Genomic DNA, 16,852 nt, shown 5'->3' with positions numbered 1-16,852 from the left:
AGCTTCGAAAATTCACCATTAATACAACTTGAAGAGCTTTTAGATGTTTCTGAACACAGATCTACTCCGGTTAATTTTGAACTGTCAGTGCCAACTCCTATACCGTCTCCTACTAATGCCCATTCTATCTGCGATAGCATATTCTGCCCCAATTCTGATGCACACCGTTTCTCCGAGGTTACATCGTCGTCATTTAGCACCACGAATTCACCTGCTTCTTCGTACTCTAGCGATCACATAATGTCTACTAAAACGACTAGAAAACGACAGAGGCGTCGAAAAGAATGGAGAGACCTTAAACGCAAATGCTTTAAGAACTTAGGTAAGAAATATGTTACGAAAAAAGGAAAATCCGTAGATGAAAAAACGATGGGACCATCGTGCAAATGCCGTTACAAATGCCCTGAAAAAATATCTTACCAACAACGGTTGGAATGCTTCACGAAATTTTGGCAACTGGGTGATCGAGCCATGCAATGGAATTTCGTAATAAAATATTCCGATAAAATGAAGAAGAAAAGGTGCCTGAATCAAGATACTCCTAATAATAGAAAACATACTTTTAAATATTATCTGCCACTGATTACAGGTTCCAGCGAATCTCACTGCGAGATAACTGAAGTATGCCAAACTATATTCATTAATACTCTTGCTGTTTCGAGTTTCGTTTTGCATGGAAGAAGTACGATGGAAGTGTCATTTTAGAGGAGGACAGACGGGGTCGCCACGACAATCATAAGACTGTTATAGATGACGCAATGAAACAAAGTGTTTGTGACCATGTTCGGGCATTTGTCCCTTTGAATCGCATTATATCCGCAAGAATAGCCAAAAGCCATACCTTCAAGGAGACTTAAGTATTGCTAAAATGTTCAAGCTATACCATGAATGGTTCGACTCTAAGAAATACACGTCTAAGGCTACAAAAGAACGCCAGTATCGTGACATTGTCAACACAAACTTCAATCTTGCTTTCCATATTCCCAAAAAGGATCAGTGCGATGAATGCCACGTTTTCCGATTCAAAAAAAATCCAACGGACCAAGAAAAAGAAGCTTTCCAACATCATCAGACTAATAAGAAGGTCGCAAGAGCCAAGATAAAAAAGACGCTGAGGAGTCAAATGGAAACATGGTTATTGCTGTATTTGATTTTGAAAAAGTATTGCAGTGTCCTCATGGCAATGTAAGCATATTTTACTATAAGCGAAAGCTATCTTCTTTTAACTTCACGGTTTTTGACATGGGTAAAAGGAAGGCCGTTTGCTATATGTGAGATGAATCTGTGGCAAAATGTGGCGCAAATGAGGTTAGCAGATGTCTCTTGGATTTTATCCAGGCTAATGTTGAGCAAGGGGTCAAAGAGTTTCGCTTTTGGTCAGACAATTGTGCAGGCCAAAATCGTAATCGCTTTGTATTTTCATTGTACGTTTACGCCGCAAAAAAGTTCAACATTTGCATAACACATCGGTTTTTACAGAAAGGACACACCCAAAATGAAGGGGATAGTGTCCACTCTGTCATCGAGAGAGCTTCTCAAACCAAAACCATCTATACCCCTCATGAATGGCGTTTATTAGTAAGATGGGCCAAGAATGAAGGAGAAGCCTGTGTTGTTCGCAACGTAACCCAGAATAACGTGTTTGACTTCAAACTTCTTGTTAATAATAAAGTTTGGATGAAGGACAGTAAGGGCAAAAAGATTAGCTAGCGTAACATTCGAGAAGTTCGTGCAGAAGGAAGTGATCCTAATAAACTGTTTTTTAAGTATGACCTGATTCAATCTGAATATAATATTTTAGTGATTGGCGGTAACACAAGGAGCTCAGTACAAACTGAACTAAAACCTGCTTATTTTGAACCTATAATGGTTCCTGCTGCTAAATATAAAGACTTGATGGAAATGTGCCGCTCAGAAGTTATTCCCTTAGAGTATCATCCATACTTTAACTCTGCCACATCACATCACTATTGATGTTTCTGAAGAATCGGATGATGACCAATCGGAATAACAAATGTTTTATGTATATTTTTTTCTTTATTGTTGCTTCTCGTTAGAAGTGAATAATTCCTACTGATTTGGAAAAATAATGTTAATTATAATAAGTACTCGACTACGTAATTTAATATTTGTCTACGTACAATTTCATTGCTATTGAGTAGGTGCATCCATGTCTAGGTTACGATGTAAGACTGATTGATATATAATGATAAATATTTACGGACATGTAAGTTTCAGGCTGCTAATTATTTAAGCCGTGACTTGGTCGTGAAAAGCCATTTAATGACTATTTTAAGTTTTGACTATTACGATACCAAAGCAATTTTAGGAAAAGGTACAGTTAAATTTGTTGTTAAGTATGGAACTTCACCAGTCACGATACCTCTGACTACTCGTATAATAATAATTTTAAAGACTTTTTTTTAAGTAATTTGTTATTTAAGGATTTAGGTACATAGATATGTAAGTTTTAGACTATGCCTTATTTTAAGTTCATAACTTACTGTGTTGTGATTGATGGTTTTGTTACCTATTTTGAGAATTTTTAATAAATAAACAATTTTAACTCTAAATTTACTCTTTTATTTAGTTATATTTAAGGGTAGTCATAATAAAACTAACATTATTTTTGAATATTTCAAGGTTGACAATCACAAAGGACTCATAAAAGTTTAGTAATTCCAACAAAAAACTACCCTTATTTATATAGAACGTCACTCGATTGATACGTCTCCGTCAAACAATGTCTAATGTTCACTTCGGACTCCCGCCGTTTCATCATAAAACGTCCTATGTTAATATGGAACTCACTATCTTGTAAAATAAAGGCAAAAAAAATGTACACTACAAAGCATTTGACTAGGCTGAGACGTTGTAACAATATACCAAAAAATCCAAAAGTCACGTATCACCGTTTAAAATATAAACAAGTTAACAACTTCTCTAACCTCTACTGAATACTATCAATCCTACAGATCGGTCTTTATTCTACGGATGAGTCGATTTGGTCTCCAATGTCAATAATTGCAATGTAGTTTGTCAGAAATGTCTATTTCTGACAAATTACATTGATTGTTTATTTTATTTAATTAGCGCATTGGTAATAAGTGAACGTAGTGTTTGAATTCTCTTTGGTAACAAGGCCAAACCAAACCATATATTCAATAAACAAATATTTAAATCATAAGGTTTAAAAGTGCAAAATTACATTGACATAAAAGCAAAACATGTACACTATGGGTATGTTCCGATATGCACTGCGAGCACTGCACAGTGCTATTACTGTAGAAAAATTCGATTTGTTATGGACTGCCAGTATACTGCCGCAGTACCCTAGGGAAATATATGACGTAATACATCACAATCACGTGATCAGTCAAAACCATTCGAGTGCCTAACGTTTTATAAACAATACCTACAGCTTAATCCCAAATATTTTTAAATTGACAGCACTCCAACAACAGTTTTTTTAATGAACTAGAAAACTTTAAAAAACTCATTTCAATGCTACGTCAAAAAATGCGGCTGACAGTATACGGGATTGCGTTCCGTTTTAAATAGTAACCAATATAACTGGCTATCCAGTTATATTGGTTACTATTTAAAACGGATAGGAACGGCTTCACAGTATGCTAAATTGACGTCACACTGTACAGTGGTCGCAGTGCATACCGGAACATACCGAATGTAAACCTTTTTGAAGGTTTTGATGATAAATTTCTTTGAGTATTACGTTGCGCGCGCACAACGACATCTAAAAATAAAAGTTTTCAGAAATTTTCTGACGTTTGCGATTAATATTTTTTTTTTGGTTTCTTTGTCCATTATTCGTTATTATTGAATAATTTATTTCACGATATTTACAAAATTATTCTTTCTACAAACGTAGAATAGCATGACGAATAAATAATTTTAAGGATTTTGTTACGCCAAAAAAGTATAACTTCTTGCGTGCATATGTATATGTATAAACACACTTTTTTTATTTTAGACAGTGGAATTCAGTTAAAACTGCCTATTTTTTTTAGTAAATCAGTAAAATTAATATTTTTATAATACGGAAATTCGTCGGTTTCCCACGACACCACACGGTTTTTATTTTTAAATTAGCGGCAAGGGATGCAAGTCCATAGGCCAATACCTACAATATTACTTAAAAAAATGCCAGTATACAGTCTACTGGAAAAATTCATTTAGAAATTGGCAACACCATTTTGGCGTCTTTCACTTTGTCAATAGCAATTTGTGCGAATTTGTTGCATGTTGAAGTAGGAGTTGTGGCTGCTAATTTTTGTAGTCAATATGTTATTTCTTAATCGCAATTAATAAATCTAAAAGTTTTGTATCGTTTTCAAGACGAATCGTGCGAAGCATAGATTGCGAACGCTCATTTAGTACATCCATCAAAATGGCTGATATAAAGGTAAGGCAGTTGGCGGCATTTTGAGAATTAATATGTAACGGTCAAAAGCGTTAACCTAATGTTTAATAATAAGGTTTGCAAGTATATTTAATAATGTCGTCATTATTATTTAGTTAAAGCTTGTTGTTATGGCCTCGTAGTTATTGATTATAATTTATTAATTGTTTACCGGATGCTTTTGCCGTGTTTTTTCATATAACTTTGAACTATCTTTTGTTTTTTTTTTTCTTTTATCATTGAACTATCCATATTAAATTATCCAGTAATTCTTATAATAAATAACATAAAATAAAATATGAGTACTCAATACTCATTAAATTTTTAACAAGATAGGCTATGAAATATATGCATAAGAGAAATGGAGAAAATGATAAATTTATAATCAATGCTTTTTATGTAATGAAAATGTTATTTAATTTAACCAAAAGATTATTCATATTATCTAGCGTCTCCTTTTGTCTCGATGAATAAGGGGGAGGCCGCAGCAATCGCTGGTTGGCTAAAGCGACACAAACCAGTATGATATTTTCTTTTGATATGAGCACTGGAGTTGCCGATATTTGATATGGAGTACTGATATCAATTGAACATATTGAGACCATATGAGTACTCAGATTCATCCCCATGTAAGACTGTGGAGTCTTAAGTATGACTGTACAAGTATGAGCAATAATTATCATATTAATTTTTCTGACATCAGCTATTGTGCATCTGATATTTCAAACTGATGTTGATGTTGGGTAAGAGTCTAAACATCTCAAGTCAGTACAGAAAGATCTTTTGTTGGATGCTGAATTTTGATTATAAATAATTATTATTTATATTTTAATTTAGTACCATTATATTAAAATTTCATTTATGTAATTAAGTTGTATCTAAATTATGTAATTTTGGTAAAGTTAATTATTTTCATATCATTGAAACTATTTGAGAAACAGTTTTATGGCTCATTAAAAAAATCTTTATATTAATATTGTTTTTCTTTTATAAAAATAAATATTTACATTAAAATAACAAAAATGGTATAAAGTCTGAGCTAAGCAGGAAGATTTTCGTATGTTATCCTGTTATTACTTGTCCCTGTTATTCCTGCGTAAATATATTGTGTCTTGCTCGCACAGCTGCAATAGCTGTCAGATTTGTTAATCTTTTAAAGGGAGGAAGACACATTATATTTACGCAGAAGTGAAAGAGACAGTTAATAAAGGTTAACATACAAAACTCTTTCTGCTTGTCAGCTAGACTTTACCGTTTCTGTGCATAGTAAAATATGAAAATAGTTATATTAGCTTACAGAGATAATATATATTATACTTATATTATAAAATTGAATACCAAAACCTAAGAAGGAAGGAATTAACTCTAGTTAAAATATTATTTTTTATTAAAAATATATTGAATCTATTATTCAAATATTTTAAGTTTTCTTGAGTAAGCACTCAAGACTGCAGCGCCTCTTGTAGAGGCGAAACATTTGTCGAATTAGTTTTTTTTTATAAAAGTAAGAGACAAGATGAGTAGGACGTTCAGTGAGTTCATTCTGAGCGACACAACAATTGCGCTCGTCACCTTGAGACATAAGATGTTAATTTACATTTGCTTATTAAGTCTCATTTCCCCAGCAATTTCACTAGCTACAGTGCCCTTCAGACCGAAACACAGTAATGTTTACACATTACACTGTTGATGATATTTTAGTTAAACATGTGCTACTTTCTGCAGCTTCACAACTACAGCACACCTATTTTGTGTGGCATCAACCACCATTTGCTATGTTTTGACACACTCTCCTTAATTCAGATACTTTGTCAACAAATTCCTGAGCTCTTAGTCTTCATACTCTTACATAATGAATATGGATAAATGATTCTGACTCATGAATATTTATAGGATATTATTATTTTTATGTCCTTGGTTTTGGTTGTGTACAACCTTTTTGACAACAATTTTTATATTTAATATAGTGGAATCAAACCCATATACTCAAAATCAAAAGCTATTTATTTATATAGGTTAAAAATTAACTCTTATGAATGTTAAAATTTTACCATGTAGATACCACCACTTCAGAAAAGTTGAGTTGGTTGTGTAAATGCACTCATTCTAAACTATAAGATTTTTACAGACTATGTTTAATAAGATGAACAATGGAACAACAGAGGCTGGACCTGCAAAAAGCCAAAAAGCAACAATTGAAAAGATTTATCAAAAGAAATCTCAACTTGAGCACATTCTTCTACGGCCTGACACCTACATTGGATCTGTTGAACGGTCCACTGAGACTATGTGGATCTTTGATAAAAGCAAAGAGTGTATGGTACAAAAAGAAATAACTTATGTGCCAGGTAAGATTTTTCTAATTTTGTTACAATATAACTACCTTTTTTTGCCAAGTCCAATCAACTGAGCAAACTATTTATGAAAGTCCCTCCTAATTTCACCAACATTATGAGTCAGTTTCTTAACATAGTTTTAAAATCTGTTTTTTTTTTTTTTTAGGTTTATACAAAATATATGACGAAATTCTCGTAAATGCTGCGGACAATAAGCAAAGAGATCCTAAAATGGATGTTATTAAAATTGACATAAATCAAGAACAGAATACTATATCTGTATACAACAATGGATGTGGTATTCCAGTTGTTATGCATAAGGATGAGAAAATGTTTGTCCCAACAATGATATTTGGACATCTCTTAACATCATCTAATTACAATGATGAAGAGGAAAAAGTAACTGGTGGCCGTAATGGCTATGGTGCTAAATTATGTAATATTTTCTCAACTAAATTTACTGTTGAAACTGCATCCAAACAGTACAAGAAACATTTTAAACAGACATGGGGTGGGAACATGACAAAGGCTTCTGAACCTAAAGTGAAAGAATCAGGAAAAGATGATGATTTTACAAAAGTGACATTTAGCCCAGACCTGGAAAAATTCAAAATGGAAAAGTTAGAAGATGACATTGTCGCGTTAATGTCAAGACGTGCGTATGATGTAGCTGCCTCTTCTCCAGGAGTGAAAGTCTATCTGAATGGAGAGAGACTCAAAGTGAATAAGTTTAAGGATTATGTAGACCTTTATATCAAGGGTAAAGAAGATGAGAACGGGCAACCATTAAAGGTTGTTTATGAAAAAGTTAATGACCGTTGGGAAGTAGCACTTACTCTATCTGACAGAGGATTCCAACAGGTTTCATTTGTGAATTCTATTGCGACCACCAAGGGTGGTAAACATGTAGATTCTGTAGCTGATAGTGTTGTCAAGAATGTATTAGAAGTGTTAAAAAAGAAAAATAAGGGTGGTGTTAATATTAAGCCATTCCAAGTAAAAAATCATATGTGGGTGTTTATCAACTGTCTTATTGTTAACCCAACCTTTGATTCACAAACTAAAGAAAATATGACACTCCAAGCTAAGAGCTTTGGTTCGAAATGTAATTTTTCAGAGAAATTCATAACAGCTGTGTCCAAATGTGGCATTGTTGAAGCTGTTTTGACATGGGCCAAGTTCAAAGCTCAGACTGAACTTGTGAAGGCATCAGGAAAAAAACAGAGTAAACTTAAAGGTATACCCAAATTAGAAGATGCTAATGAAGCAGGAACAAAAAATTCTCATTTATGCACTTTGATTCTTACTGAGGGAGACTCAGCCAAGACTTTGGCTGTATCAGGACTCAGTGTGGTAGGACGAGACCATTTTGGTGTTTTTCCATTGAAGGGTAAACCATTAAATGTAAGAGATGCCTCACACAAACAAGTTCTTGAAAATGTTGAAATAAATAATTTAATTAAAATACTTGGTCTACAATATAAAAAGAAATACAATACAATGGATGACCTGAAGACACTAAGATATGGTAAAGTTATGATAATGGCTGATCAAGATCAGGATGGCTCCCATATTAAAGGGTTATTAATAAACTTCATTCATCACAACTGGCCAGAACTATTAAAATTACCATTTCTAGAAGAATTTATTACACCTATAGTTAAAGCAACCAAAAAAAACACAGAATTGTCATTTTATTCACTTCCAGAATTTGAGGAATGGAAGAATGAAACTGAGAATTATCACACATATAATATAAAATACTACAAAGGTTTGGGTACCTCCACTGCTAAGGAGGCTAAAGAATATTTCCAAAATATGGACAGACACAGAATAAGATTCAAGTACTCAGGGGCAACGGATGACCACCATATAGAATTAGCATTCTCTAAGAAAGGAGCTGATCAACGTAAAGAATGGCTGACAAGTCATATGGAAGAGGTGAAAAGACGAAAGGAGATTGGCTTACCAGAGCGATATTTGTATACAAAGGAGACAAAATCTGTCACATACTCTGACTTTGTTAATTTGGAGTTGGTTCTTTTTTCGAATGGTGACAATGTCAGGTATGTAAGATAATTTATTTGACTATTTTATTTATAATTATTATGAAGGATGAGCCAAAATCCTCCCATTTGCTCCCTTGCACACATGAACGGCAAGTGTTACACCATCCTATACAACTGTGTCCCCTCAAACACAGGAAGACAGCTGTCAAAAAACTGCCGATATCAACACATTCCTTACACCAGTTTCTTAAACTTAGGAGACACATACTCAAAGCTTGGTAGTCCACTTTAACGTGATACTGGCAAATCAGTGGTGTGTGTCTTCCACAGAAACCACAGTAGGAAGAATAGAATAGAATACAGCAGTTTTACCAGGTGTATTATTAATTGTTCTTGGTTCTAAGAGCCATAAAACAAAATGTTGCATTTGAAGACAAAATATTAATTTGGCTTAAGCTGGTGGCAGGCATTTTTGTTTAGGAACAAAAATGCCTGCATATTGTGAAATTGATTTATGCTAACCCAGACCTGTAAATTCCTTACGTTTAGGTTATTTTATGCTTGCTTATGAATTATTTTTTTGTATGAAAATAAGGGACGAGATGAGCAGGACGTTCAGCTGATGGTAATTGATACGCCCTGCCTATTACAATACAGTGCTGCTCAGGATTCTTGGAAAACTCCAATAATTCTGAGCGGCACCACAATTGCGCTCGTCACCTTGAGACATGAGATGTTAAGTCTCATTTGCCCAGTAATTTCAGTAGCTACGGCGCCCTCCAGACCGAAACACAGTAATGCTTACATATTACTGCTTCACGGCAGAAATAGGCGCCGTAGTGGTACCCATAATCTAGCCGGTATCCTGTGCAAAGGAGCCTCCCACTGGTATCCTATTATCCTTAAAATCTTCATTATATAATTTCAAGTATTGAAAAATTGTATATTGTCTAAATTATAAAATTAAAAAATGAATTTCAGGTTCAGCTTCTTTAAAAATCAATCCAGTCAAAATCAATCAGGAAAAAACCCTATTTGTTGTATCACCACTCATCAACAACACTTACCCTTAAAACTTCACCTAGTATCAGAATACTGGGTCTCGAAATCTCGAGCGATTGCCAATTCCGCGGTCATCTGGAGGGCAAAGCCAAATTGGCTTTGAAGTATCTGGGTGTCATTAATAGATCACCGCAATACTTCAAGCCGGCCCACATATGAAGTACTGCTGTCATCACTGGTCTGGTGCATCCCAGTATCAGCTCAATCCATTTGACCGCGTGCAACGCAGAGCAACTCGAATTAACGGGGACCCAGTGCTGTGTGAACAGCTGGATCACTTGGTGTTGCGTAGAGACATGGCATCATTATGTGTCTTCTATCGCATTTATCACGGGGTGTGTTCCGAAGAAGTGTTCAACCTGATTCCTGCCGCCGAATTCCACCTTCGCACGACACGCCACCAGTTAGGATATCATCCTCACTATCTGGATGGGTGGTGGTCCTCCACAGTGCGGTTTTCAAGGAGCTTTCTTCCACGCACTACAAAGCTTTGAGTTTGTAATATGTGTAAGTGATATGACATGGGTACCTTTAAAAAAAGCGCGTACACCTTCATTAAAGGCCGGCAACGCTCCTGTAATTCCTCTGGTGTTGCAATTTAATGTGGGCGGTGGTGATCACTTAACACCAGGTGACCCATACGCTCGTTTGTCCTCCTTTTCCATAAAAAAAGGATATTTTAGAATTCATTACTTGTAAGAAAATATCTTGGACTTGTTTGTGAAACATATATTTTTTTATGAGAAATGTGTTAAATTTAATAAGATGATAGTTATTGATATGCATATTGCAATTCAGTTGTGCTCAGGATGTAAGAATATTTCAAAATTGTGCAAATATGTTCATCACTTTGATGCATAAGATGTTATTACTCATTAACCTAGTCATTTCATTAGTTACGGAGTGCTTTAAACCGAAACACAATTATGCTTGTTGCACATTACTGCTTCACGGCTGAAAAAGGTGCCACTGTTTTACCCACCTGTTGTATCCAGTCCAAAGAAGCCTCTTTCTGCTGAAAATATTCTTCATATACTTTTTCTCCAATTGCAGATCTATTCCATCAATGATGGATGGCTTGAAGCCAGGACAACGTAAAGTGATATTTACTTGCATCAAACGTAATGACAAGCGCGAGGTAAAGGTTGCACAACTAGCTGGTTCTGTTGCGGAGCACTCTGCTTATCATCATGGTATGTTATTTACCTTATTATTATTAAATATCTACATAATATCACACATGCCCTTTAAGTAAGTGCAAATATATAACAATTAATTAAAGGATCTGTATTTTTGTATATTGTGTCAATATATTTGTTTTGCTAGTTCCTTGATCTGTTTGTTTTAATAAAATTATATTATTAAAACTTGTATATGTATTGATTAAAATAATAAGTTTAAAATTATGATCCAGGTAATATCACAATTTTCAAGCTATTAATGCAATTAAAGGACCAATAATCTGACCAATTAAATATGTTACAGGTGAACAGTCACTTGCTATGACTATAGTAAACTTGGCCCAAAACTATGTGGGATCAAATAATATCAATTTGCTGGAGCCAAGAGGTCAGTTTGGTACCAGACTGTGTGGTGGAAAGGATTCGGCCAGCCCGAGATACATATATACACTGATGTCTCCGCTTGCTCGCCTCATATTTCATCCACATGATGACCCTTTGCTAGTGGTGAGTGGTTTGTGATTAATTTTATCATAATTTTATATTATTTTTTAACTTAAAACTTTAGCCGCGGTGGGCACTTTCTGGTAGGGGAAAATCTTATGGTTTCGCGTTAACAACATGCTTCATGACTGGCGCGATAAATAAATATGTAATAAGACACTTTTTGGATGGGTGAATTCAAGTGGGTTCGCGTCACCGAATTGCTTTTAGCAGTATTGCAGTAGTGTGCAACATCTTGTCTTGTGTATCTTATAAGTGAAATTGAATCGATTTAGTAAAAAGTTCAATATGTATATAGTACGCATTGTTGAGATACTGTTCTTGTTTGATTATTATATTATTGAAAACAAGTTTTAAAAAACATGTTTTTAAACATTATGAATTTTTTTTATACAAGCATTCTAAGTTTTCACTTCAATTGGCAGTCGCTAGAACTGCCAGTTTTTTTTTATCCAATGTAAGTGATACTGCTCAACAGTGCAGTGTTGATCAGAGTGAAGCAAATGACACACCTTGTCCATTACAATGCAGTGGCCACTTAGGATTCTTAAAAAACCCAAAATTATTAGTGGTATCACAAATGCCTTTAACATTTTGAGACATAAAAAGTCAAGTCGCCCAATAATTTCACCAGAACTATAATGCTTTTTAATGCTTATTTACAATTTTTAACTAAAGTACTTTAATCCAATATGTATTTCTTAACAATAAATATGTTTCGTTTAAATAAGTAAGTTGTGGTGTGGGAAGTTGTCATGCATATAATATCAACCATAAACTTGCTATGCTAGCGTAATAGCCGAATCCTGTGTGTAAGTGAGATAACTATACTTACATAAAAACCTAGGTGTGAAAGAGACAGAATAGATAAAGACCAAGACTGTTTTGAAACAATTTAGTGTCCATTAGTCTCCTGTCAAATTGGACCACGTTTTAATTTTAGTGTAGTGAAGAGCAAAATAACACACTTCACTATCTCATCAGTAATACTAGCACACATTAACAATTTAAATTTAGTCTCGCCATATGAGAGTGTTTTTCTATTACACTAGTATCCTAAGTTTATGATATCAACAAACAAAGTTTAAATCAAATTCGGATCAATTAATGTGTCATAAGCCGTCATGTAATGTTTTTTTATATTTTTTAGCATGAATTTGAAGACAACCAAAAAATTGAACCAATTTATTATGTTCCTATATTGCCAATGGTATTGGTAAATGGATCAGAAGGTATTGGCACTGGCTGGTCCACCAAAATTGCTAATTACAACCCGAGGGATATTGTTGAGAATATTCGGTAAGTAAATTCTACTAAAACTACCAAATCATAATCATTTTTTATGGTCTTTATACAACTAATATTCTCTGTGCTACCTTTGCTGATGATACTGCCATTATTTGCAATGATGAAAGTCCTTACACCGCTTCCCTGAACATGCATAAGCGTCTAAACAAAATAGAAAAAGTTGATGCAGTGGTGGCGCCTTAAGGCGAGTGCCAAGTAAGTCTGTGATGTAACCTTCTGGAAAGAGAAAATAAAACTGCGCCCCAGTTAAATTCGGCAGAAGATAGACATGGAAAACGCATATACAGAAAACAAGAAGACAAACGAATGTACGGGCGACCTTATGTTAAGTGATCACCACTGCCCACATTCTCTTAGAAACACCAAAGGAATCACAAGAGCGTTGCCGGCCTTCTAGACAAGTATATGCCCTTTTTATTGAAGGTGGCCATGTCGTATCGACCTGGAAACACCGCACAAGGAAGCTTATTACGCAGTTTTGTGGCGTGTCGTGCGAAGGTGGAATGCGGCGGCAGGCTCATCAGAACACTCTCAAGATTCAAGAACCTGACAGCCAATAACGCTTGGCCAATTTTGAATTTCCAATATGTGCATTAGATACTGATTAGCTAGTTTACTATTCAAAATACTCCCTAATCCGCTGATTTCAAGTGGGGCTGATAGTTTATGACTTTTCAATTACACTGGTTACACTGATAATAATAGATTCGCGTTTCTTAGGTAGGATTATTTTAAATATTGTCTTATTAGATAAGAAGTGAATTAGTAAAGTTTACGGGCCGCTAATAATTATTGAGGTGTTATTTCCCTGCAGTGTATGTCTCCCAATTTATTTGTATTATTTAATGTCTAAATTTTTTCTCCAGTCGTATGTTAGATGGGGAAGAGCCTAAACCAATGCACCCTTGGTACAAAAACTTCCGCGGTACTATCGAGGGCTTTGGTGATAAATACGTAATCTCCGGAGAAGCAGCTGTCTTGGGAAATGACAAAATTGAAATAACAGAACTTCCGGTTGGCACATGGACGCAGAATTACAAAGAAAATGTCCTTGAACCCATGCTTGGCACTGAAAAAGTCAAACCACTTATATCAGAATACAGGGTATGTAACAATGTTATATAAATTTATATATTAGTGATAATATAATAATTAAGGTGGCCCTCATTTCTATATTAAAATAGCGAGAGATTAGGTTCAGTTTGAAAATCTATAGGATTGTTATGATTGATAAAAAAATCATATTTAGTGGAAAGCTAGATTTACAAATATATTATGAACTACCACTTTCTCAGTCATGTTATATTTAATGGCCTCCATAATATGAGTGAAGTTTATTTTAAATTTTGTCATATACTTTAAATGTAAGCAATACCCAGTAGTTAATAACTTCAATTAAGGGACGCGACGAACAGGACGTTCAGCTGATGGTAATTGATACACTCTGCCTTATAACAATGCAGTGCCACTCAGGATTATTAAAAAAGCCCAATAACTCTGAGCGGCACTGCAATTGCGCTCGTCGCCTTAAGACATAAGATGTTAATTCTCATTTGCACAGTAATTTCAATAGCTATGGCACTCTTCAAATTAAAATATTTTTGTGTTATTAGTTGCGTTCTAGCAATTAAGTGCGACGAGACGAGCCAGCTACTCGATACTACCTAAGACAAGAACAAATTACGGCAAGCGTATGTTTATTTACGAGGGCGCACAACTTTTTAAGTCTACCTTCATCTCTCAAAAAGATTAAGTCACTAAAAACATTTAAACGTGAGCTATCAGACTATTGTTTCAAAGTTTTTATAAAACACATGTCTGAAATTGTTTGTTATGTGACAGTGCCCTGTAAAAGTGTGTAATCTTAAATTTTGTGAAGAAGAATAAGTACTATAATGTGTAATATGTATGTACTGAACATCTAAAGAATGGCGGATAAATGATCACATCATATTTTTATGTTCTCATGTAAGTGACAATATTATGTTTTTAATGAGAAATAAATATCTTTAAACCTAAGTGCAATTAACTTGACAGGAATATCATACCGATACAACGGTGCGCTTTGTCGTAACGTTGCTTCCAGGCAAGTTGAGTGAGGTAGAAGCGGATGGTATACACAAGGTGTTCAAACTGCAGACCACAATATCTATGACTTGCATGAATGCATTTGATAACAACAACTGCTTGAAAAAGTAAGTATTCTGATCACACTAATAGTATTGATTAGTGTTTCTATTTTCAAGCAATGTTTTGAAGGTGTAATTAATATACATCCAACCGGACAAAAATAATTCCGGTACTTACCCCAAAATTAAATAAATACCAAAATACTGTTGTGTCAATATTGGGATGTGGTCTGTATGTATAACTGATACAGTCCATTTTTTTTGTGACCATGACTCCTGAATTAAGGGTCCCAGTAAACATAATATTAAGATGAATATCAATGTATGTTTTTAAGTCATAGATGTTAATATTTATATTAATTATGTATGTTCAAGTATGTATATTATTTTGTTATACTGTTGTTCATATTGTTGATTGTTTTGTAGTTAAAACTTTAATTTACATCTTACAGGTATGAGAAAGTAGAGGAGATACTTCGCGAGTTCTATTCAGTGCGTGTGAAGTACTATGCCAGACGTAAACAATATCTCGAGGGACAATTACAAGCTGAGGCTGATAAGCTTTCCAACCAGGCCCGCTTCATTTTGGAAAAGTGTGATAAAGGACTGGTGGTGGAAAATAAGAAACGGAAGGTTATGGTGGAGGAACTCATTAAAAGAGGTGTGGTGAAACTGTTCACAAACAAATAATTAATGTCAAAGTCAAATAAATATTTATTCAATTAGGCTTATACTAAGCGCTTATGAATCGTCACTATATTTTTTTTTAAATTACATCAGTACAGTACATTACAATGGCTGTAAAATACAAAGCAAATTAGTTGTAAAGTGCTGTATCCTTATGTTCATAATATCTGGTGGCATAGTTGTATGAATTGTTTAAAATATTTAGTTTACAGATGTCCAGGTGAACAGTTAACAGCTCACCTGGAAATGTTTATAGCAAATGTTTGGCAATACATTACAGTAAAAATGATATGGATCATTTTGTATTGTAAATCATAGACTATACTTATATTTTTTTAACATGCAATAATATATTTTTATAAAGAAATAACAATATTCACTATTAGTAATTGCTGATTTTGTTGTTATGTTTATAATCAATTAAGTCATCTTACTGACTGAATAACTAAATGTTTAATATATATTTTATTTATACTTTAGGATATGCACCTGATCCAATTGCTGATTGGAAGAAAAAGGCAGCCAAAATGCAAGGTCTGGTCGCACTTGAAGAGGAAGAGCCTGCCGAATCTGAAGATGAACCAGAGCCGGAGGTAGATGCAAAAGGAAAGCCTGTTGATCCTGGTAAGATTTTTCAGAATTTCTGACTGGTGTGTAACAGTCGTTTTCTATAACCTACCTGTCCATAGTTTAACTGACTAGAAGTAGACAAATCTATCCTTTTACGCTTACTTACATTTCAATAACTTATTGACATAAAGCATTGGACTATAACTATATTGGACATAACTATGGATAGATAAGATATTGTCATTAAACAGTGACAGCAATGTATCCGTAACTAGAGATACATTATTGAAAACGGCCGTAATTGAATATGTGTACGACATATCTATACCATCTATACAAATTAAAGAGAAGAAAACTAAACTAGTCTTATGTTAACTCACACTCTTTAACTTTCCAGATGCAATCGATTTGGTAGTGGTTTTATTTCCCTCTTATTTTTGTTCAATCTAGAAAGTATTTAGATAGGTAGGATATCAATTATATTAATTAATTTATTGCTTTAGTTGCACACTATTATTTGTTAAAACTTATACATAATGATATACTTGTGAATACTTAACTATAGTTATTTTAAATTTTTTTATTGTATTTGTATCTAGTACACTGGTTACTTCCAAGAGAATTTGTAATCTATGCAAATATAATA

The 16,852-nt window shown here is 34.1% G+C and overlaps 1 protein-coding gene across 7 annotated transcripts in view; it reads left to right on the top strand.

Moving 5' to 3' along the window:
* The first annotated feature begins 4,240 nt into the window (after positions 1-4,240).
* The window catches only part of LOC126966402 (DNA topoisomerase 2), a 31,676-nt gene continuing 19,064 nt past the window's right edge, over positions 4,241-16,852 (top strand). For all 7 annotated transcript variants that reach the window (XM_050810410.1, XM_050810409.1, XM_050810408.1 and 4 more), the window contains exons 1-10: positions 4,241-4,423; positions 6,549-6,768; positions 6,923-8,822; positions 10,881-11,020; positions 11,313-11,515; positions 12,663-12,811; positions 13,687-13,924; positions 14,858-15,015; positions 15,402-15,610; positions 16,117-16,260. In XM_050810410.1, coding sequence (XP_050666367.1) covers positions 4,409-4,423; positions 6,549-6,768; positions 6,923-8,822; positions 10,881-11,020; positions 11,313-11,515; positions 12,663-12,811; positions 13,687-13,924; positions 14,858-15,015; positions 15,402-15,610; positions 16,117-16,260 — 3,376 coding nt within the window. In that variant the 5' untranslated portion in view covers positions 4,241-4,408. The remainder of the gene's footprint in view (positions 4,424-6,548; positions 6,769-6,922; positions 8,823-10,880; positions 11,021-11,312; positions 11,516-12,662; positions 12,812-13,686; positions 13,925-14,857; positions 15,016-15,401; positions 15,611-16,116; positions 16,261-16,852) is intronic.

The sequence above is a fragment of the Leptidea sinapis genome, chromosome 10, assembly GCF_905404315.1.
Source record: "Leptidea sinapis chromosome 10, ilLepSina1.1, whole genome shotgun sequence".
NCBI lineage: Eukaryota > Metazoa > Arthropoda > Insecta > Lepidoptera > Pieridae > Leptidea > Leptidea sinapis.
This window is presented reverse-complemented; position numbering and strand designations above follow the sequence as displayed.